We start from the raw sequence: 22,673 nt of genomic DNA on the forward strand, positions 1-22,673 counted from the left end.
AACGTATGGCATCACCATGGCGACCATAATAACGACCTATAAAACAGCGTGTAAACGGTGAAATAAGACAAACAGACCAGAACAGCCCTGACTGACTTGGCTTGGCTGGCTGACTGAATGGCTGCCTTCTGCCATAAAACTATTTGAGAGCCAGACTGAAGGAATGCCTCGGAGGGTGCTATGGCTGTCACGACACATGAAAGGATTAGGCTCTGTGTTTTATCTCCTCTTTATCTGATGGTAATGGATAAGCTGAGTGTAGCCCTATCATCTGACGCTTGGGCCCCAGGTTTAATGTTTTAGTAGGGTGATGGTTTGATGAGTTGACCGCTTTGGTCTATTGATTGCCATTTGATGGTTTTGATATGTAGGCTGTGTGAAACGGGTCAAGTCTTTTATGCAGCGAAGGTTCCAAATAGCTTTTAGTTGTCCTTCATGCAACCCCCCCCCCCTCCATTACTTTAGTGGTTTGTTTGATGTTTGGTTCAATCAATAGAAGGAGTTGGAGCTGTTACACACGCTCCATCCTACTTCCCAGTGAGCTCAATTCATCTTCCTTTATTGTTCAAGCTTTAATATCACATTCTCTCAACACAGGCTGTTATAATTACAACCTATTACTTAGCTTAACGCAAGCTAATTATTCTGTCATTGCTGCGAGGATAAGCTATGCTCATTCTCTCGCTCTCACTGTTCCCCTGCCGCCTTTTCCACACCAATGTCATGCAAGCTTGGGCAGTAAAACTCATAAAGGCTGCGCCTGTGGACATGATCTGTTGACGCCGATCATATAGACCATGGATGGTTGTCAAACTTAGTCAGAGGTCCAGAACATGCTTGAAAATAAGTGACAGCACGAGCCGGACACACTGGTGTAAATACAGCTTGCTGTCTGTTGTTTGATGACTCCGCTGCTGTCTTTAAAATTAGCATCATAACTGATGTTTTTTGCTAACTTGCCCAACCTTTGGGACACTTTTTCCCAAGCAGGTCGCATTGCGGCTGTATCTCTGCAGGTCACGTGTGTGTGTGTGTGTGAGTGAGTGACAGAAAGAAAAGCTTGGGAGACTAACTTTGGTTCACATGTGTACTGTAGATTATACCACTAATATAAGACGCATATTTTGCTAGTTGTCAGACAGAACTGGCTTTCAGACCTTTACACTGCTCGGTTTCATATGTAAGGAAATCGTTGCCAATCGTATGGCGTGTCGGAAAAAATATAACTAGGTGATGTGCACAGTTGAGAGCATACTCTCCTGGTCTAGCAGAGAATAAGAAGATGTAGCAGGAGGGATCATTTTTGCTAGTCTTCATTGCCATTGTGGCAAGCATAAGTTGCACAGGAGCTAATCAGACGCAAACTTGGGCTTGCATAAAGAAGTACTCTTTATTCACAGCCATCAGCTTGGCAAATACTCAACTCTACTGCACAAAGGAAACGCAGGTCATTAACCCAAACGCCCACCTAACATTTGGTGTGAACAATAACAACAGAACATTAACAAATGGCGTAACCTTACCTACTGCACCACAAGGACATGAAAATAAACACCCACACACATGCCCAACATTACACCACTGTTTACATGTTACAAGTCATGCTAGGTAGCCTGCGGTAATCTTTCCCAACATGCTACGCCATATTTATAACCTATAACCTTTGGCGAGGCATTTCGGAGAATAAGACGAACAATATCAGGAGAATGTCGAATGGGGTGAGTCAGTCGAAATATTCATAAAAAAGCCTTTCATTTTGTCAGCTTGTTACATTGGGTCATGTGACAGAGACAGGGTGGTGACGTCAAACAGTTTCAGGGCACCCAAAATGCTGTTTTCCGTATGTGTGAAAGGCTGATACGTGAAAATATTAAAAACATTTCCGAGTGTACAGCCCCAAAAACTGCTTTAATGATAAAAATGGCAAAAAGAACGGACAAAAGAAAGTTACATTGAATTTCTAAACATATTTATTTTGCTTTTCACATTTTTCTGCTCACTTTTTGTAATGCGTCAATAATGTGACGTCATGCAAATTAGGCAAAGTCATCAACACTTGCGTACGTAGGTTTAGCCTCTCATCTGAGGCTTCATCAGTTCATGTTCAAAGATGAGATCATCTAATCTTACATGGGGATGCGCGTGTAGTGTGTTAGTGAGCTGTGTGTACATGGGCAAACCAGGTTATGTCCAGACTTTAGCTAATGGACTTTAGCTTTAGCTAATCCTGAGCTGGCATCAGCATTTATTTAGAACCTATGTAGTTGTCGAGGGCACATGGGGGGGGGGGGGGGGCAGGAAAAAAAGTAGCATTCCTTGATGATATTATCCAACTATAAGCAAGATGGATTTGAAAATAAAATATTAATAATTAGGCCAGTGTTAGCAGACGTATATGTCACAGGAGTCCTTGTGTGGGTACTCACGTCAACACTGCCATGTATTGGTCACAATGAGATACAATAAGAAGAGATTTTGCTCCAATTTATGTAGCATGTAATTCACAATTACATGCTAAGTATTATTCTGAGAAGAAATAGAATAGTATGATGTCAAACACCCCTTTTTATGATGTGAACGCACACTTAGCACAAGGTCAAAACCGGACTTGACAAAGTTAGTTACGAACCACCGTTGCAGTACAATGTAATTCTGTTTGAGGACGTTTTGAGCACAAAGCCCGGGTTGGTTGATCCACTTTGACAGAATATCCCATTGGTTGAGTGGCGCAATGTCTTCGATCACATGCACAGTCCAGTAACGATTAATTTAGTACCCTGAGAATACAGTGACCTGGGAATATTCACAGGCATCTCCCAACGGGGCTATTTTTACTGTTTTTTTTTTTTGCGGAGTAGGGATTTAATGTTCCAGAGGAGTGTCATGTAACTGAACAAGCGTCCTTGAGTGTAAGTGAATCGCCCCAAAGCATGTTGTTTAGGGAACTGATAACAGATTCAGTCTTAAAGTTACAACAACTTTGACAACTGCACTTATTTTCAAAAATAGATGAGTAGATATCTACAATCCGCATCCAGGCTGTGATTGATTTATTCCCTTTTTGACTTTATTGTTCACTGCAAGCGGAGGGGTAATTTTTTGTAGCCATCGTGCCCTCGTGACCTCGTCATTATCCACCACTGATTACTCGTCTGCGCATCTGATGTCACGGAACGAATAGTGGCGATGTCAAATGTGTGTCCAGTCCTTGGGAAGCCAGGCATCTCCATTGAGAGCACCACCTCTTTCCCGACTTGATTAATTTCTATCACCCTTCTTCACGATCGCTGTTTTCATTTTTTTAGTCTGTATCTGTGCACTCATCCTCGCCCCAATCTCCTCTTCCTGGCACGGAATGGCTCCCTGGTAGAATGGAGGCATTAATTCAGGGATGAGAGGTGCGATATACTCTCTCGGCCATTCTCTCTTCCCGCTCTGTATCTTTTGCTGTGTTTGTAATGCGTGGCCTTTATCGTGGCTGAAACAGCTCACTACCCTCTGATCCTATCTCGGATCTCAATATCCTAGCCGTTCCACCCTGTAAACGCAAGGATGAAAAATTTTGCCCTTTCACCAAATGCATTACACCCTACGCCATATCGCTGTACCCCTTCCTCTCCGATTGCACGCCCGCAGCACTCACCCCTTATGACACGGGGGCCCCCGGCTGAAATCATACGCTGCAAAATGCACTTCCTCCATGCCAGAGAGCATCTTAGTGTCATTATATTTGTATTTAGGCTCCAGCCCTGGCCTCCAAACCCCTCCCCCCACTCTTTTGTCAAGACAATAGGTCAGGCAAAAATAATGACTAGCTCTCAGCAAGCTTCAGGAGAGTTAAGGCTGGGATGCTCGGGGAGATAAAACAACAAGCAGTCTCTCAGCAGAAAAACATGGATCAATATAAACGAGGCTGCGGTGTAAAAAGGCCGCTTGTGATCCAAACCTCCGTCAGCGTCAGTGAGGTGAGTCTTGACAGCTCCGGCACTGCCGCTAGATATGGATCTGTGTTAGAAAAAAAAAAAAAGACAAAACACTCAGGGACTACAAGGTCTTGTTAGATTGTGGATCGCTGGCCTTACCCCCAACTACTCTTTCCGAAAAAGCCAACAATATGTTTAGTCAAAAACTGTTTTGGCAAAGTTTGCTGCTGTGACTGCAAAGTAAAAATGTCTCGATGTGGTTGAGGAGGCGGCGCCCGAGGATGTCAAAGGGTAGGCAGGTAGACGAGCAGCGACTATCATGGCCTCTTATCTATGCTGCTGTTGTGCTTGTGTTTTGAGGGGGCGTCGCCTGTGATCTGTGCTCATGTAGCGTGTTGTCGCAGCGTGCGTGGCTGTCGCTCCAGACTGAGCCGCCAAAAAAACCCGCGACTCCGCCCCCGCACCGCAGGTTTGGCGTACAGAACAAGTACAGAAGCAGGGAAGGGAGAAAGAGAGGTTGAAAGGTAGGCCTCATAGATTCCAGATAAGGCATCTTTTGCAGACGCCTTTTTTTTGTTTACTATCATAACCACATAACCGCCTCAGACTTTGGCAGCGATAAAAAAGACAGATTAGCGAGTGCACAGAGAACTCCGTCACTTAAACATCTGTTGCAAGCATTGCAAAGGCTTCCCACATTGCAACACATACGTATATCCAAATGTTTTATTTTAAAAATATCAACCACCTTTGTACTGTGACTAATATGATGTTTATTATGGAGAGGCATTGTCTGTCTCTTTTTATAGCTGGCTCCAATTCAAAGGCGATACTTCATTAGATGAATGTGTGCTGCAAATGCGGCGCTGCTGAACTTGCATAGTGTTTGGACTAAAGCTGGCCTGGCAGACTACTTGGCATGTCTCCCTGCTTGAAATGGTGTAAACAAAGTATTTCTAGCAGTTACATTCCCAATTACTCTTCAGGGAAAGAGATCCGAGGGCTATGTGTCCTGCCCCCCCCCCCCCCCCCCCCCACACACACACACCTGGTTGCCATAGCAAGCTGCACATCGACTTTATCCTGTGTACATAACAATAACTTTGTTGTCATTCCCAAAGCCTATCTGTCTCTGCATCGCTGGAGCATGAGGGCATAAGAAATTCCATGGAGTTTGGATACCTCAATTAAGGAGCGTCTGTCTCCGGTTATCTCGTTTAGATTGGAGTCAATATGATTGGCATAATCACACATGCCTGATTTGGTGCCTCCCATTTAATTAATCAAGCTCACTGTATCATCACCTGGAGTCATCGGAGTAAATTAGTTGAATAGAAGTAGACATGTCATTTCATTTTAAAAAGCAACACACAGACGTTCAAGTTGCTGTACTCTGATTTGTTTACCCGTGATAGCGATAAGTGTTTTTAGTACGGAGGTCATATGAAGAGCGGGGTCCTCGTCTCTGTTTGGCCCAAACTCCCCCAGCTCACACAAACACGGCTCACTTTGCCAGATCGGTCAGGACAAAATATGTTAGCAAGTCTCAAAAGAACGTGGAAAGACTAGGCTCCCCCAACTTGCAGCAGCGGCTTGTCTGTGCATCCATGTGCAAGCACACGCGTGTGGAGCAGTGTGCAGGAGGCTTCTTGGCTGAGTCGGTGTCGGAAGTCTCTCTAGGGAGTGTTTGCAATCTGTTCCAATCATCTTTACAGCTGACCAGACGACCAAACGAACCAGGACAGGGACTGCTGCTGTGGGCCAGCCCGGGCCAAAGCCAAGCATGCCCACTGCAGCAATCACACGGACATTATCCACCAATGGACTTCAACATTTTTGGCAAGCTACTGGGGATGTCACAAGATCAAAATGTGACAATATTTCCAGTGTAGAGATATTTTTTTTTGGGAAGAGGGCAGCCAGAAGTCTGACTGTTAACTGTGGCATCACTACACATAATATTGAAGGATTGGGACAGCACATGAAGTGCTTTACGCACACTTAACCTTGCCATACTACCTACACTATGTGTTCCCGGCGGTAACAGCTGCTGTATTAATGCCCAAGCAGAAGTTATTCTACATTTGATCAAACTTACTTAATTTTTCAGATCAAAACGATAATCACAGCATATGACTTCTATCAAAATTGGACCAATATCTATTCTCAATATAATACACTCCCAGTGTGTTTATGAGCATCAAACGTGATGACATTTTATTTTCAACGAACAACATTTTTATACACTTCCTTACGGTTATTTTTTCAAATTTTGGAAATTTTCATAACATCATGAAGGAAAACTCATCCTCCTTCCATATATATGCTTGGTTAAAAATAGCAGGCTTTGCTGCACGTTTGTTTTTCTTCACCGCATAGCCTCATGCGATGTTGCTGTTTTAAATGGGACCCAAAGGCTCGGTTTTAGTTCTGCCAGACCTGAGCACTGCCTTGACACAGCTGACCATGTGATCTTACCACAGAGGTTCGAAAACTGGGTGCTCTAAACTGCTTCAATTCCTATCTGGAGAAGAGGAAGTTGGAATTGGCAACTGCGCCTTAGACCAAATGGCTCAGACCTGTGGGGTTACCCAGGGATTAATTCTGGGACCCTTTTTGTTTGATCTGTGCTTGCTTCCTTTCGGGCAGCTGATGCACAGCTAAAGTGCGTCCTAACCACAACTACGCAGACAACCCAACGGGTCACAGCATCAAACAGATCAGTGTGTCAGATCAGATCCAAGTGAGACTAAACTGAAATCAAGTCTAAAACCTAAAACACCAGGTTAGAAATCTCAGAAAAATGGACTCCGATCTGAACTTTAACAGAACAAAATGTACCTTCTTGAATAAAGCACATATAACTTGCAAAAAAAAAACACGTTAGCACCTAGCTCACATAGCTAGGTTAGTGTTGTTAATGTTTGTGTCCTTCTCTCCCACTCAATGTTATGTTGTTCTATGTGAGATATATCATCTGTTACGTTGGACAAATAGTCACAGTCTACTGTAAATGGAAAAAGTGAATAAAGTGCACAATGGCTAGCTAGCATTTCTTGGAGCCACACACTCTGTGATAGACGAGTAGACACACACAGCTCATTAGCATGAAAGGTAAGACACAAAACACTGTGTTCCCATTAGGGGTTTTAGAACTACTTTAACCTGTCAAAATTCCAGGATCAAGGCTAGATTTTGCCCATCATGCTTCCAGTACACTATTGTTGGATCTTTAAGACTTTTTAGCCTTTGGGAAAGTTGTTAAAAGTCGTAAATATAGGTTTTTTAAGTCAGGTGTTGCCGCTTGTCATCTGTACTGCACCAAAACTTCCGCACAGGAACAGTTTAAAGGGAACCTGTTGAGGCTTAGATGCAGGAATACACTTTACACTAGGAGTCGCCAACCCTTCAATTGCCATCGACCAATCGATTTTTGGGACTTTGCTGATTTAGATCCTAAACAGTTCTGAAAAATATATTAACTTGCATTAGTACCCATCAGGAGAGGGATCAACGAACTCGCATTTTGTTGACTCCTGACTCGCTGCTCTACAGTTAACACTTCTGCTGTATTTTTAGTGTTTAATAGTGCTGTATTTATTACTTTATAATTGTTTTTTGGGCTTTATACTGTTACGTGCTCCATTGTTTACACTCGGGAGGAGTTGTTCGCCTTCGCTATGCCGAGCGATCGGGTATACGAAGTAGAAAAGGCTGTATAGCGGGAGTGAACAGCGAAAACTACAGCATAATGATAGCACTCTAAAGACTGTATCAAGAGAATATAGACTTATACTATTTTTCCATGATTGTTTACATTTTCATAACCCATATTTGACTGTTGTCTAAATTGAGTTTGTGGAAAAATTATTGGGAAATATATCATATATTGATATTCATTCTAAATATGTCAGGATATGAGTTTTGATCCATATCGCCCAGTCCTTTTTATATGCAAACAGTAGTTGTTATGGTATGGTGTACAGTTAGTAGCAGGGCGCTACGAGAGACACCACAGTGCCTTGATTGGTCAGTGAATGGTGACATCTATGGTAATGGAATGATTAGAACGCAGAACATGCCTTTGGCTTTCTACACTTTCTTTGCCTCTGGCTTGCTTGATTGCTACATGGCAGGCATGTCTCCAAAATAGATGCAAAAGTACACTGATAGCTCACTCATTAGCTTACTTTCATCATCAGCTTTCATTATCATTCTTTTTGGGCAGGGATTAAACAAACAAAAAAAAAAACTAGGCCAGTGTTGATGTTTAAACATGCAATATGACTTGAGCATGAGTTTTCTCATTGCAAACACAAAATGACTTGGACAAGTTACCACTTTTCTTGTCTTTGGCCATTTTGAGAAGAGTCGGCATTACTTCCCTATCATTTTAACCATTCCATCCACACACACACACAGATTGATCGTGACAGATGTTAACTCTAGTCATAATGAACATGAAAGATCTTCATCTTTCCTATTAAGCTATATATCTATTTTGCTCTTAGCTATCTTTAGTCTGGTCCGTAACAGAAACTCTGATACGGGTGCAAACGCTGATCAGGTTACTTTATTGACTGGGCCGATCTCATTGCATGGAATTTCAAATAGTTTACCCCTGCTTACCAGTGTTCAGGTATTAATGATGCTAGTCTGCAACCACATTGTTGTATGCGTATTAATTTTACGGCTATGTAGATGTAGTCCCATCAGATCGGGTTTTCTGACAAATTATTGACCGATGGGTGGTCTAAATAGGAGATCAACCAACTAGTTGTTTCCATTCATTCATTTTCTACCGCTTATCTTCATGACAGACAAGGGGGTGCTGGAGCCTATCCCAGCTGTCTTCGGGCGAGAGGCGGGGTGCACCCTGGACTGGTGGCCAGCCAATCACAGGGCACATATAGACAAACAACCATTCACACTCACGTTCATACCAATGGACAATTTGGCGTCAACAATTAACCTAGCATGTTTTTGGAATGTGGGAAAAAGCCGGAGTATCCGGAGAAAACCCACACATGCACAGGGTAGAACATGCAAACTCCACACAGAGATTGCCGAGGGTGGAATTTAACTCGGGTCTCCTAGCTAACCACTCGACCGCCGTGCAGCCACTAGTTTTTTTTTCATGTTAACATAATTTCTCCTTGCTTGCCCCCACTCTCTTAGCCATATTTGACCAAAAAAAAACAAACAAGGCTACATTTTGTTGTAGTTCTCAGCATTCAAATAAATAAACGACTTTTCCAGTTATCGCTGATATTCAACGGTCAGCATGCCAGTTTCATTTGCAGAGAAAAGCGGCTAAAACTATCATTTTAATCGACAGTAGATGAGTGTAACAATGCATCATGCTAAATAGCGTTGTCTTGTATCGCCCCGCCCCCTCCAATGGTCAGTAAGATGTGAAGTGGGTGAACAAACAGCAGGCTAGGAAACAGGAATTCTGCACTTTGGGATGTTACGCTCTATCAGCAAGATGAGTGTAAAGTCTGCCTGTGTGTGCTGATGTGGGCAGAGTTTGCTGCATAGACAAAACCCGACCATGTATGAGGGTCCTTCTTCTTTTTTTTTTTTCTTCTTCTCTTCACGTTTTAAACCGTGCCCATAATTACTCGCCCACTTGGAATGGGATCAATCCTCTTTTCGTTTGCAATGTGTTTATTTAGCTTAACGGCAAGAATATTTTTGGGCTGCGAGGGATTTTAACGCACTGGGATGTGTGCAAGCCATCGGAAAAGGGATTGGACTGAAGAATCGAGGTCGTCATGGGTTTCACATGACCTCATAAAGCAGAACTGGAGTGGTGAAATGTGGCTATTTGCAGTTTTTTGTTGAAAACTCTGAGCTCATTAATGGTTTCATATGGATGATCAGTTTTGGTTAACTGTTAAATTCCTGGAAGTGGTTAACTTCCATGCCTTGATTTGTGCAATCAGTTAAGGAAATTGTGTTCTTGTCTGAGTTACTGTTCTAAGAAAGAACCAGTAAGTTTTGGATCCCTTTTTATCTACTTTATGCAAGATGGTTGTCACATGGTGTCATTCTAGTTGTATTTGTTGCAGTTAACTCCACAAGTATCCATTCCAGCCGTTCCTTGCAGTATCGCACTTCAATTATTGCCCCCTCTTGAAATCTTGTTTTTCCATAAATGAATCAATGATTGTTGTTTTTCTGGTAGTCTATTAGTCAAAACATGCAAGTGATATGCTCTGGCCACAAGGCAGAAGTCATGTGACATGGACACGTTACCCTACCTTACACTTGATGTAGTCAGATACATAGTATAGAAAAAGGTCTCCTCCCATTATGTGTGGAAATTGAAAGATTGCAGCTTTTTACTTTGTCCTCCTTGTCTGTTTTACTATGCTCTAACTATGAGAATATTCCATATTAACAATGAATCCTACATTCATTCATCAAGGTTTGGTCTGGAACTAATTAACCGCTAAAAACGAGGCAGGGCTGGAACTCTATTAAGAGTGGGCTAAGCAATCGATTGATCATTACCCGATAGGGCATAGCTGGTTTCATGTTTGCGAATTTCGTCAAATATGTGCAATTTATTAATTGCTTGAAGGAAGTAGAAGTTGATTCAACTGATGTTTTTGGTCTAAAATCAAAGAAACATCACAACATGAGCTGTTGGGGGAATAGGCTGTTTTTTCTCCACACAGTAAAGAAAGGCATATCTTATCACTATATTGTAACGTATGTATTTGTAGAGAAATTTATAGGTGGCCTACAGACTATCCAGCCTGCCACTGATATTCATGTGGTCCACCAAACATAACCCAAATAATGTTATGTTTCATTCAACTGTCAACTAGACAGTGACTATTATTGATGAGTATTTCCTTCGCTCTACAGTGTGCAAGAAGTCGAAAGAAAGTTGACACAATTTAAATTTGGACTATTACAGACAATATACAGTACATTTACCGAAAATGCAATGGGGAAGCAAGTGTTTTTACTTAGTAAAGTTGGAACATTCCATAGCTCCACCGTCCCTGATTATTGATGAGTGGGACGGTTCTGGTCCTATGAAACTGAATTGTCGGAAATCCGAAACAAATTTTTCCCATATACTATCAAATTCATCTGTCAAGCACCCACAAACAAAACACTTTTATTGTAGAGTTATAGTTTTAAAAGCATAAAGCAATGCTCACTGCATGTACTCTAAATGACAAATAAAAGGGATTCGTGTTATTTCTTGTTTTTAACCTTTCTTAAGTGCCGCCACTTACAACTTTCTATGGGCCCATGGCGGGTTATTTTGCAGCCACACAGTGTATAACACGATAATACAGAGTTGCCCACACATGGGGTTGTCTGTTTGAGCAGTGATATGTGGGCAAACAGTCCTGGTTCTGTGGATGTGAAGGGTGTTTCTCTCTTGTCTTTTTTTGTGTTTGTGATTTTTTGTTGTTGTTTAGAGTTGCAGAACAGGAACCTGCTGCAAACCAGTTTTTAAGGCTCCATTAATTGTAACTCTTAACTGTTGCTTTTAATACTCCGTCTTTAATAAATGAAACGAATGACTAGTTTGTGACTAGGCACATTGTCTGGCGGTACAATAACATTTTAACCAAACACAGAGTCCTATAAAAACACAGGCATATGAAAAGGTGCTCACAGTGTCTGCCGAAAACAATTCTGATCCTTGGACAAATGTAATTGACGACCCCTGGTCGAGGGAGTAGAAAAACCACTCTCCATAACATAAAACCTGAACACTGCGAGCAATTCATAGCACCATAGTGTTCCAGTTCACACCTTCTTGCTCTTTCACATGGGCATTCAATATTTACACGACGTAGCCACAGAGATTCACTATTTTCAGGATGAAAATTTTCACAATATTCACTCGAATACAGAACACACAGGTTCAGGTTCATACAGGTTCAATGATGAGAGTGTGTGCTTCTACAGTCAATTAAAAAATACCAAGTTGACCTTTGACTGCTGTAGCACATCTTTACTTTACCCTTTACTAGGGTTGTAAACTATGTCCGGTTAGCATCGGCGGCAGCTTTCTGGATCTGGAGCTCGCAGCGAAGGGAGGATGATCCATCTCATCACCATTGTTTGCTGACAGAAACATGAAAACATATTAACCAAAACACAGCTGCACAATACTACATACAGTCGGTTTACAATGAAACTAGTTTGCTGCCATATAAACAAATGACTGGCAAGGCTCCATTCATTCGACAATAGCATAGCTAGCATGCTAACATTAAAGCAGGTACACGCAAAACTGTGTTGTCCACACACACAAGTTCTCAGCTTGATGTGTTCACAGACAACACAGAAGTCTTAACATCGCCAATAACAGGTCACCATCATTGTTGAGTATAGACTGATACCGATACCAGTCCTATGTTATTAAAAACCATACATAGTTTTATTACTTATTCTGAAGTGGGGAAGCACAATAATCAGCATCAGTAGACATGAGGAAAAACTGACCCAATTATGTCTTTATGGATCCGGATTATTATTTTATCCACAATGTAGTGGCAATTAGGCATAATATAGCGAGGTCATTCATTCATTCATTACTTTTCAATGCCATTTGTCCTCATTAGGCTTGGAGGGGGATGCTGGAGCCTATTCAACCTGACTTTGGGGTGGGGGCCGGGGTGCAACCTGGACTGGTTGGCAGCCAATCACAGGGCACATATACACGAACAACCAGTCACACTTAGATTCATACTTATGGACAATGTAGAGCAGGGGTCTCAAACTCAATTTACATGGGGGCCACTGGAGCTAGGGTCTGGGCCGCATCAGGTTTTCCAAAAAAAAAAACAAAAATGCATTTATTAAAAACAGAAAAATTAATAAACTTTGCTTTGGTTCCGATTTTCTACAAGAAAAGCTCTGATAAAACATTCCACTGTTCTCAAATTTTTATTTTTCTACACAAAATAAGATGAAAAATAAACAAATCAAGAATAAAGAAAATCAATCAATCAGTAATAAATAAATATAATAATAATAATAAAACGGCAAACAATTAAAAATTACGAAACCACATATAGTTGGTGGGTAGACAAATATTTTTTTCAGATTAAAATTAACAAAGCATTATTAGAGCCCTGTCGACATGACAAAACACGACTATAGTCACATTTATACATTTATTTACATCATATTGCGCAACTGCCGGGTCTTGAGACACATGCTAACTCGCAAACTAGAGAGCTAGCGACCTAAACGGTTATTATCCAAGTTATTTCCTTTAAACTTAAATAGCCAAAAACTTACCACTTCCACACGGATAGGGAGGATAACTATTAACAGTTTTTTAACCTTTAACATGAACATTAATCAAACGTAATAATTTTTTCTGGGTACATGATACCATACAGCATCCATATCAAAGTTGCGCGGGCCGCACTAACATTAAACTTTCATATCAAGGCGGGGGCCTCAAACTAGTGTCCTGCGGCCCACATTTGGCCCGCGGGTTTGAGACCCCTGATGTAGAGTCTCCAATTAAGAGAAAACGCATGCAAACTCAACACAGAGGTGTCCAAACGAAGATACAAACCCAGATCTTCCAGACATCGTGACTGTGTAGCTAACCTGTGCGGCGGTTTGAGGTACTCAGTCTAGCGTTAACAGGTTTTATTCACCACCAACCAGTGCTGGTCATTCATTGAGTTTCCTGTGGAGCGCTGCTTCACATGTATGAGTTTAGTCCTATTAAAGGAAAACTGCGCTGTACCGCGAGACATGAACTCACTTGCGATGTTTTTACCTGTGTATTCCTCCGCAAAATCCAAAGTTGCTGGTTATGTTGAGTCGTGAGGCTACATCTGCTCTATCGAAACAAAACAATGTCCATATTACATAGATGCCTTCCCGTTGAGCAACCATTTCTTCATTTATATTCCCTGCTTCTCTTCCACCTTCAGCCTTGGTCATTTTCTCTGTTTTGGTTGTTTTGCTGTTTGCTTTCCCAGCCACCACTGGGCCGTGCTGGTGGGAGACGTGAGGGGTCAATGCGTCGATCACGAGTCACGGGGAAAAACATGTCAACTCTGCTTTTTCTCCCGTATAAGTCGTCTTCTTATCATTGGAAGAATTTCTCCAAATATCCAAAAATCATTGGCCCCTCCCATCACTTGAACAAGTTAGCACGCTATGTTGTTTTGATCATGTGGACACTATCCAGCGGGGAGTCTAGAATTGACTGCTTTTATATCGATATCTGATATCAGTATTGGATCAACTCTGCTTTTTCTCCCGTATAAGTCGTCTTCTTATCATTGGAAGAATTTCTCCAAATATACAAAAATCATTGGCCCCTCCCATCACTCGAACAAGTTAGCACGCTGTGTTGTTTTGATCACGTGGGCTCTATCCAGCTGGAGTCTAGAATTGACTGCTTTTATATCGATATCTGATATCAGTATTGGATCAACTCTGCTTTTTTTCCCGTATAAGTCGTTTTCTTATTGTAATAATTTCTCCCAATATACAAAGATCATTGGCCCCTCCCATCATTCGAACAAGTTAGCACGCTGTGTTGTTTTGATCACATGGATGCTATCCAGCCGGAGTCTAGAATTGACTGCTTTTATATTGATATCTGATATCAATATTGGATTGGGACACCCCTTCTAACAACATGGAAGCACAAACATTGCATATTTGGTATCGGAAATGTCCGATACATGAATTCCAAATACAGATCAGACCCCCAGTTAAAATCTGACTATAATGCTAGAAACAAAAGACATTGTATTCCCAGTAGGGCTTAAAAGCAATTTTAAACACAATAGTTGCTAAATAGTATATGGGATCTTTTAAAATTTTTTTAGGAGTGGGCCCTCCCTTTTTTTTTTTTTAATCAGGCGCTGCGCAAGCTTGTGCGCACGCTCGAATTGACTAACACAGAGAGCAGCTGCTCCATGGCCATGGGCACACAGGCTGCTCCATCAACTGCTCCATGGGCAGTGAGAACAGGATGGCATGGAAGCAAGTGAGCATTTTTGTTCTCATTTTTTTGTGTGTCCTGTGCTGCATGAACCACTACAGAAAACGCTTGAGCAAGTTCTGCTATTGTGATTTATTTTTATTTATTTTATTTTTTTATGGTTTACGGATAAAATGAGATCACGTCTGCCGAGGGAGTTCAACTTAATGCTGATCGAGGAGGGGAAAAATCTCCTAATTAGTACTTGATCACAGTATTCCTTTAGAGGGTTGTAACTTCCTCTGTGTGCGGGGAGGTGGGCAAATGTGTGCACGAGAGTCTGTTTTGGGACCTTGTCAGCAGACTGAAGCCACAAGGGCCCCTGTGGTAATGTGTGTATTAAATGATTAGTGTGTTAGTTAGCATAACGGCCTTCAGCGGCGTTTAATCACTCTCAGGGGTGGGCGGCCTCACAGGACGTAGAGGAAAGGGGGAGAAGAGGAGGGGAGAGAAGAATTTCTACGGAGGAGTACAAGCACTGCCGTTTGGATGATCTGTGAAGAGTGGAAGAATGAGGGAGTTGAAGGGAGAAAAAAGAAAGCGTGACAGAGGGCAACAATCCAACAGCAACACAATCTCAGCTTTGGAGAGATACAATCTTTACAAGGCCTCGACGTCTTGTTAATGTCAGCTCTTGGCTCATCATCATCTGGAACGAGAGCCATAAATAACTCTAATGATAACCCATTGCAGAATGGATGTGAGAAAGGCTGCTTCTTCTTCAGCCTCGACAATACACAATTTTTTATTTTTTTTTAGAGGTGTCATCCGGTACCAATAATTACTGAGAAGAGCGCATACTTTACTGTAGTGGCGCTAACCTGTCACCTATCACGGTTGGAAGTGATAACTGATAGATGCAATGCTTCCAATTTATGTTCGTCGGATTCCCCCTTGGGTGGGACGTGGATTCTGTGGTTCCGTTCTTGGGCCGACCGGTTTGCGACTGTTGGACACCCACAAAGGGGTGGAACTAAACATCAATGTCTCATTATAATGCATTGTTATGGTCATGTTAGGTATTTGTTTAAGCTAACGAAAGGTATTTTTCTAACGTCACACTTTTTTTTTAACCTGCTGGCTATTTTTAATTTGACAATATTCCCAAAGATCTAACTCCTAATATGAACATAAATAATATGTATTAAGCAAATTGTCTTTGCAGGACCATTAATGGTCCATAAATCATGGATAATTTGTCTAATGATTATAAAACTTTATTATGTTGTATGTAGGCTACTATATCTTCTAAAGCATTTTGAACACAACACTCAGGGGGCGCCACAAATGTCCATTTACAGTCACAGTTGCATTATTGATATAAGATATATATATATATATAGACAGCTCATCTGCAATTCCAACCCCTATATCTCAAAGTCCAAGAAACATTCAGAAATGTGCTGCTTCTGTCTGTCCTTTAACTCATTTTAAATCAAGACGTATTTATATGTAATGGTAATGGTTTAATTTCATTTGAACATGCATCAGATTACAATTGAATGCATCACATAATCAGTTCACAGTTCCACATGTCCAAAAGGAGTAGGAAGAAGCAAAGCTTATTAAATCCTACCCCTCCATCTGGTACTTTTACAATCAGTAACTGTTACATTTGTTCACTTCCTGCTTTCCTAATATAGTTTAAGTTTTTTTTGTCACGTACCGAAGTACGAGGTGATTTGACCATACAATATGACCATATATGTCTTTTATATGGGTAATGATGCAACTCCACAATAGAAGAGAGCATGTTTGATGCAATGTTAAGCCGAAAAAAATGACCATGCGATGTCAAACGTACATTTTATAAGAACTCTCTTCCACTGAAATATCCATGTTGCATCGCAACCAGGAAATGAAAAGGTATCGCCGTGTAGCGGCACATATTGAAAGAAAATGTTAACGCATGCAAACGCGTCAATGCTTGCACACACACACATTTCAGTTGCAAATGTGAAAATTGCAAATAGTTTAAGGTATTATATTTGGAAAAATATTTTGTTTTGATGTAAAGCTACCATTTTGTTTATGTTGTGGCATCGTTTATATGGCTACATTTTTGTAGCCAAAATTGAAAATAGTATCTTTTTGTCTAGAACTGATATTTTGCTAAAACTCTTAAGTTCTACTGCTGATTACTAAAGAACAGAAAAAGGTAGAGGAAAAACTCATTTTACTGATGAAAGATTGTAATCTTTTTCTATATACTTTGTTTTATAGCCCAAGAACTCAATATTTTGTGTGTGTGTGTGTGGTGGGGGGGAGAGGCAGTACCGAGAGGGGTGGCTTTTTGAAAAACGTCTGGCATTGAAAGAGTTAAAGATTTTTTTTTCCTCAAAAAAAATGTTGTTTTGTTTGTGTTGCAGAAAGAACTCGATGCCACCGCCACACAACTTGCCAACAGACAGGATGAGAGCGAACAGTCCAGAAAGAAGCTCATCGACCTGAGTCGCGAGTTCAAGAAGAACACACCGGAGGTGAGTGAACGGCTTCGTCAGCTGTGCGCGCGTGTGCGTGCGTGCGTGTATGTCTTTGGTAAATGCAGCAGTGATTATTCACCGAAAAAGCAGCAGTAGCAGCCGAGGAGGAGGAGGAGGAGGAGGAGTGCAGAGATGTGGGCTGGGCTCCCAAAAATAGTCTCTCCATTAGTTTCCCTGAAATCCTAAAGAGACAAAACAGAAAACCCCTCAGGAGTTTGTATTATCTGACCTAGTTTTTTATGCGTGCAGAAAGTGTGGTCCGTGAGTGTGTATGTGACAGGAAGAAAGAGAGAGAGAGAGGCAGCGAGTGTGACAACACTACTAAGCGGGATCAGCGGGGAATTCTGTCCTGTTCCTATGTTGCCGTCACTCCTCCTGGGAATAGTTGTTTCATCTCTGTTGCCAGGGCAACACACTTTAAGCCGCCAAAACAAAGTATTGTCATGTTATTATTGGTAATGTCACCACGGTGAATTATTGATGGCGGGCATGAATTATGCATGAACGGAGTAGACGGAGGCATGGAAAATTGTCAACTCTCCGCTGAGTTGATCGCAGGGCTATTATGGTTAAACACAGGGCGAGGATTGAGACTATTGACTTTAGTGTGTAGCCCGCCCCCCATTAGAGGAAGATCCTCCAGAGGAAACTACCTGCATACAAAAGATGCTAATTCCACTTAAGCCTGCGCATTCATCTCTAATCTCATTTCTCGATGTAACCGTTGCAGGATGTCGGGAGGCATGCAGAAGTAGTTGCAGATAGCTGGGATCACGGAACGGGACATAGACATTCATTAGTGTAACAAGGCTGTGATTTAGGAAGGCTCCTCTGGCGTCTGTGTGGCCCCTGGCATCTCTCTGGTATGCGGAGGAGGAATCCGAGCCGGGGCCAGTCGAGCGACAAGATTGATTACAGGGCCTCAAAAGGAATCGGCACTAAAAGGCGCAACATTTAGAAGCCTATAAGTATCAATGTGTTCTGGTTAAAGTTTGACGACCTGATTTAAAAATATGTCCCGATTGTGTCGTGTGATTTGGCTAGCCTATACAGAGCCGTCCGGGGCCGTCAGCTCTTTATGGTCCGCACCAGTCAACGCAGATCAGTCACATCACATCAGACTGCATTAGGCTGAGCCGGAGTCCGTCTCTGATCCATAATTCAGCAAGTAGGAGAAGCGGCCCACGTTGACTGTGTCTCGTCTGCTGAGGCGTACTTGCTGTGAACTGCACAATAACACACACACACACACACACACACATGTACGCACACACGGCAGCTTTTGTAACATTTTAAAAGTAGTGCAAAGAAATGCAGCGTGAAAACAAAGTTTTCATAATTCATTAGGACTTACACACTGTTTGTGCTTCCTAAGTTGGCTGAATTATTCATCTTGGTCTTAATTTTCCTTTTAGTTAGGCAAGGGCTCCCTACCACCGTGCTATAAAGGCAAGGGTGGGAATAGTTGTAAAATACCCCAAAGATTGCTAGCCAGAGGCGTTGGTAGTAAAACAACTTTGTGCTTTCTTTGTGTGTTTGTGTGTGTGTGTGCATGTGTGTGTAAACGCACACACGTTTGTGTTTAGCTGCGGGGCAGACAGACAGCAAATGGGAGTTCCATACTCCCTGGAGGATTCCTTGGGCTGGCTTGTCTGCTGTCTGCCGGCAGCTCACACACCGGCCATCCATCTCCTGCTGCCTGCACCCCCTCTACTCTCTACACACACACACACACTCATACACATATACACACACGAAGCTTGACCGTTTTCAGTGTGTGTGTGTGTGTGTGCATTGTGTTATATGGTTATAAATCTTTGAAAGTGGAATTGGAGGGTCAAGGGCTTGGAGTCCACCGAAAGTGTTTAGGGCTGCAAAATGGTTCTGCATGTTTTTTTTTTTTTAATGAAATGTGTTTGTACATTTTTAGTTTGTTTCAAACGTGTAAGAAAATGAATAAGGAACCTAGAAGTATGCTTACACTTGCCTGAAAAGGAGTAGGACGAAGCGGATCATAAAAAAATATGATTTCAAATTGACATGCAACATGCACTTATGATTACTCAGTGTTGAAATAATTATGGCATTGTTAAGCTACAGAGAAACTTGAGTTCAGTAAAAAAAAAAAAAAAAATTTATGAAATGTGTTTGTACATCTTTAGTTTGTTTCAAACGTGTAAGAAAATGAATAAGGAACCTAGAAGTATGCTTACACTTGCCTGAAAAGGATTAGGACGAAGCGGATAATAAAAAAAATCTGATTTCAAATTGACATGCAACATGCACTTATGATTACTCAGTGTTGAAATAATTATGGCATTGTTGAGCTACAGAGAAAGTTGAGTTCAGCAAAAGTTTATTTGAACAAAGTTGGAATTAGACCGGATTGTGTTACTTTCGTTTGTCGCTGCTTCCTTATTATATGTTTAAAGTTAAACACTTCAGCCAACTGGAAAAACACAGGTCTCATAAATGGAAAATGAGGATATAATCTCATGCAAATGAGAGGACAGGCCCTCTGTGTGTGTGTGTGTGTGTGTGTGTGTGTGTGTGTGTTTGACTTATCTTGTGTGTTGAAAGGGAGAGCTGGGGTTGGGGAGGGAGAAGAGGGGCGGGGTGAAGGTCATTATCCCCAACAGGGGAATATTGAATTGGTCCAGACAAACAGCCACAGCGACCCCTGATGAGGTAACAATGGAGGAGGGGTGATGGGGGTCACGACCAGTCTTCGGCCTGTCTGGACCGTCCTCGGATTTAACCAGACGCGGATCACGGGGTCAGTTTAGGATATGCCTTCTGCCCGCCATGATCAGGTGCTTTTAGGCCGTTTGGAAAAAAAAAAAAGCGCGTAGTCTGAGACACACATCTGCCGTTACCACACTTCACATCTTCATTAGGCACTTTTTTTGTGAGTTGTGTGTGTGTGTGTGTGTGTGTGTGTGTCGACTGTGCAAATCAAATGTTCCTGAACAAAATGTCCTATTCTGCTGCGCTTTTTACCATACGCTCCAGTTCAGTCTGTCAGGATGTAGGCTCAGCTAACAGCATGGTGATTTGCATGTTCCCCTGATACATACTCCACTGGCTATCTAATCTGAAACCGCTGACTCGCACTGGGAAGTCATGCAATGGGACTTGCAGGATGAAAAGCATTTTCTGTACTGTAAAAAAAAAAAAAAAAGCCTACACTTAATTTGCATTAAGTGTAGGCCTACATTGTGGCTCATTTTAGCATCTCTCACGCACTAGTGGTGCCTCTGGGTGGCCCAGGTGGTGCTGCACCTGCTCTTATGAGAAGCCGGTCCACCAGGGCACCCCAGGGTGCAAACCTGGACTCATGCTCATCACTCACGCACGCACCACTCATTTCCTATTGGCAGTGGCGAGAGTGCTTTTCTAAGACTAATTTGATCACTACAGGAGCCCTTCCAAGACACAGAAATGATATGGAAATTGCACCATTCCGAGGTTAAACTGTTTGCATCATAATTACTTCCTGGTGAAAGCAATGTTTTTAAAGTTTAATACATTTTCTTAACAGTCTTTCTGGAATAAAAAAAAAAGTTAGTGGGGGCATGTTTTTGAACCCGTCTTGCTCAAATTGGACAGAAATGGGCTTGTCAGTCCCCCTGTAAGTGTACTGTATATCAGCCTATGAGCCTATTGAGCTGTCTTTGGGCGAGAGGCGGGGTACACCCTGGACTGGTCGCCAGCCAATCACAGGGCACATATAGACAAACAACCATTCACACTCACATTCATACCTATGGACAATTTGGAGTCGCCAATTAACCTAGCATGTTTTTTTTTTGGAATGTGGGAGGAAACCGGAGTACCACACAGAGATGGCCGAGGGTGGAATTGAACCCTGGTCTCCTAGCCGCGCTAACCACTTGTCCCCCTAAAGTTACAGTTTGAGAAATTTCAAGTCAATCCGACTGGGATATGTGCCAGACAAACAACACAAGCAACATAGTTGGACAGGGGTGGGCAAACTACAGCCCGGTGGCCACATCCGGCTCGCCAAGTGTTTAAATACGACCCGCCCGTTCTTTCCAAAGTATTTAATTGAAACTTAACATACAACCTGGCATCATGGCTTGAGCCCACATTTTGATGGTTTAGGTAACTCATTCATTTTCTACCACTTATCCTCACGAGGGTCGCGGGGGTGCTGGAGCCTATCCCAGCTGTGGTTTAGGTAACTTTTTTTTTTTTAATCAATTTTGTTATTTTATATTGTCTGCTGTTTACAAAATGCTCCTGAAAAAATGGACACAAGCGCATATAGCAGGTTGCACAACACTTTTACAGATACAATAATTCCCGGTGGACTGTATAAAATATATATTCTGGACCCCCGGTCAATTATGTTAAATCAATGCGGCCCACCCCTGCAGTAGGAGTATGTGTTTTGCCAAATTTTCACATTTTGTGCGTGCAGCGGTTCTAAACAAGAAGAGTTAGCTTACACAAACAAATACAGAAATTCATGTGAAAAAATTAGGACACTCCCATGGGACTGTATGAAAGCTAATTTGCATAAGAGACAACGACTCTTAAGTTCAGTTTTTTGGGTGCATCCGACGTGGATGTGGGCATCCGCCCAGTTTATGGGTGGTGGCCTTATTGTTATTATCTTATTATTGACCTATCTTTGCAGTCATGTACCACTTTTGCTACATTGGAATACATTTCTGGCTTTCAGGCCGCCACTGTAGTTCTTTTTGCTGTTTTGCTGCACCTTGTAGAGGCCAAAAAAAGCCAAAGATAAAGCAAAACTATGAATGTAGCTGTATTGACTAATCGTTCTTCCTTCCTTTTTTCAGGACTTCCGGAAACAAGTTGCTCCTTTGCTGAAGAGCTTCCAAGGAGAGGTTAGTGCTCCCTCAACTCCCCCGATATAAACGTGCTTAAGAAGGTTCCAACATGCCGTTCATAAAGCCACTTTGACTTTGCTGTTGTCTTTAAGTCTTCCCTTTTCTTTTCCGCTCTCCTGTTCTTTCCTTCGCCACTATCTTGTTTTACCCTCCTACTTTTTTTTTCCTCTTTGCCACTCTGCTCCTCTCTTGATTTTTCTCTCCTATTCATGAAGTCCTCCTGCCTCAGGGTGTGTTTAAATTGCATCCTGCAAAAAAAAGCATCACAAAACCCTTGGCTTTATCCAGTCTCGTCTCGTCAGCGACTCACCAAATGCTATTTCCTCTTAGTTTGTTTGTCTGCATTGGCGGGGATCACTACTGCATGCACAAAGTGCATGGCACA

The 22,673-nt window shown here is 42.0% G+C and overlaps 1 protein-coding gene across 6 annotated transcripts in view; it reads left to right on the plus strand.

The window, feature by feature from the left end:
• Positions 1 to 22,673, plus strand: part of cux1b (cut-like homeobox 1b) — a 78,909-nt gene that overhangs the window by 12,949 nt on the left and 43,287 nt on the right. For 5 of the 6 annotated variants that reach the window (XM_058079250.2, XM_058079252.2, XM_058079246.2 and 2 more), the window contains exons 2-3: positions 17,295 to 17,405; positions 22,238 to 22,285. In XM_058079250.2, coding sequence (XP_057935233.2) covers positions 17,295 to 17,405; positions 22,238 to 22,285 — 159 coding nt within the window. Of the gene's footprint in view, positions 1 to 14,510; positions 14,932 to 17,294; positions 17,406 to 22,237; positions 22,286 to 22,673 lie in introns of those variants that run through there. The other variant, XM_058079248.2, reaches the window with a different exon arrangement.

This window comes from Doryrhamphus excisus, linkage group LG8, assembly GCF_037039965.1.
Source record: "Doryrhamphus excisus strain RoL-2023G ecotype Guam linkage group LG8, RoL_Dexc_Guam_v1.1, whole genome shotgun sequence".
Classification (NCBI taxonomy): Eukaryota; Metazoa; Chordata; class Actinopteri; order Syngnathiformes; family Syngnathidae; genus Doryrhamphus; species Doryrhamphus excisus.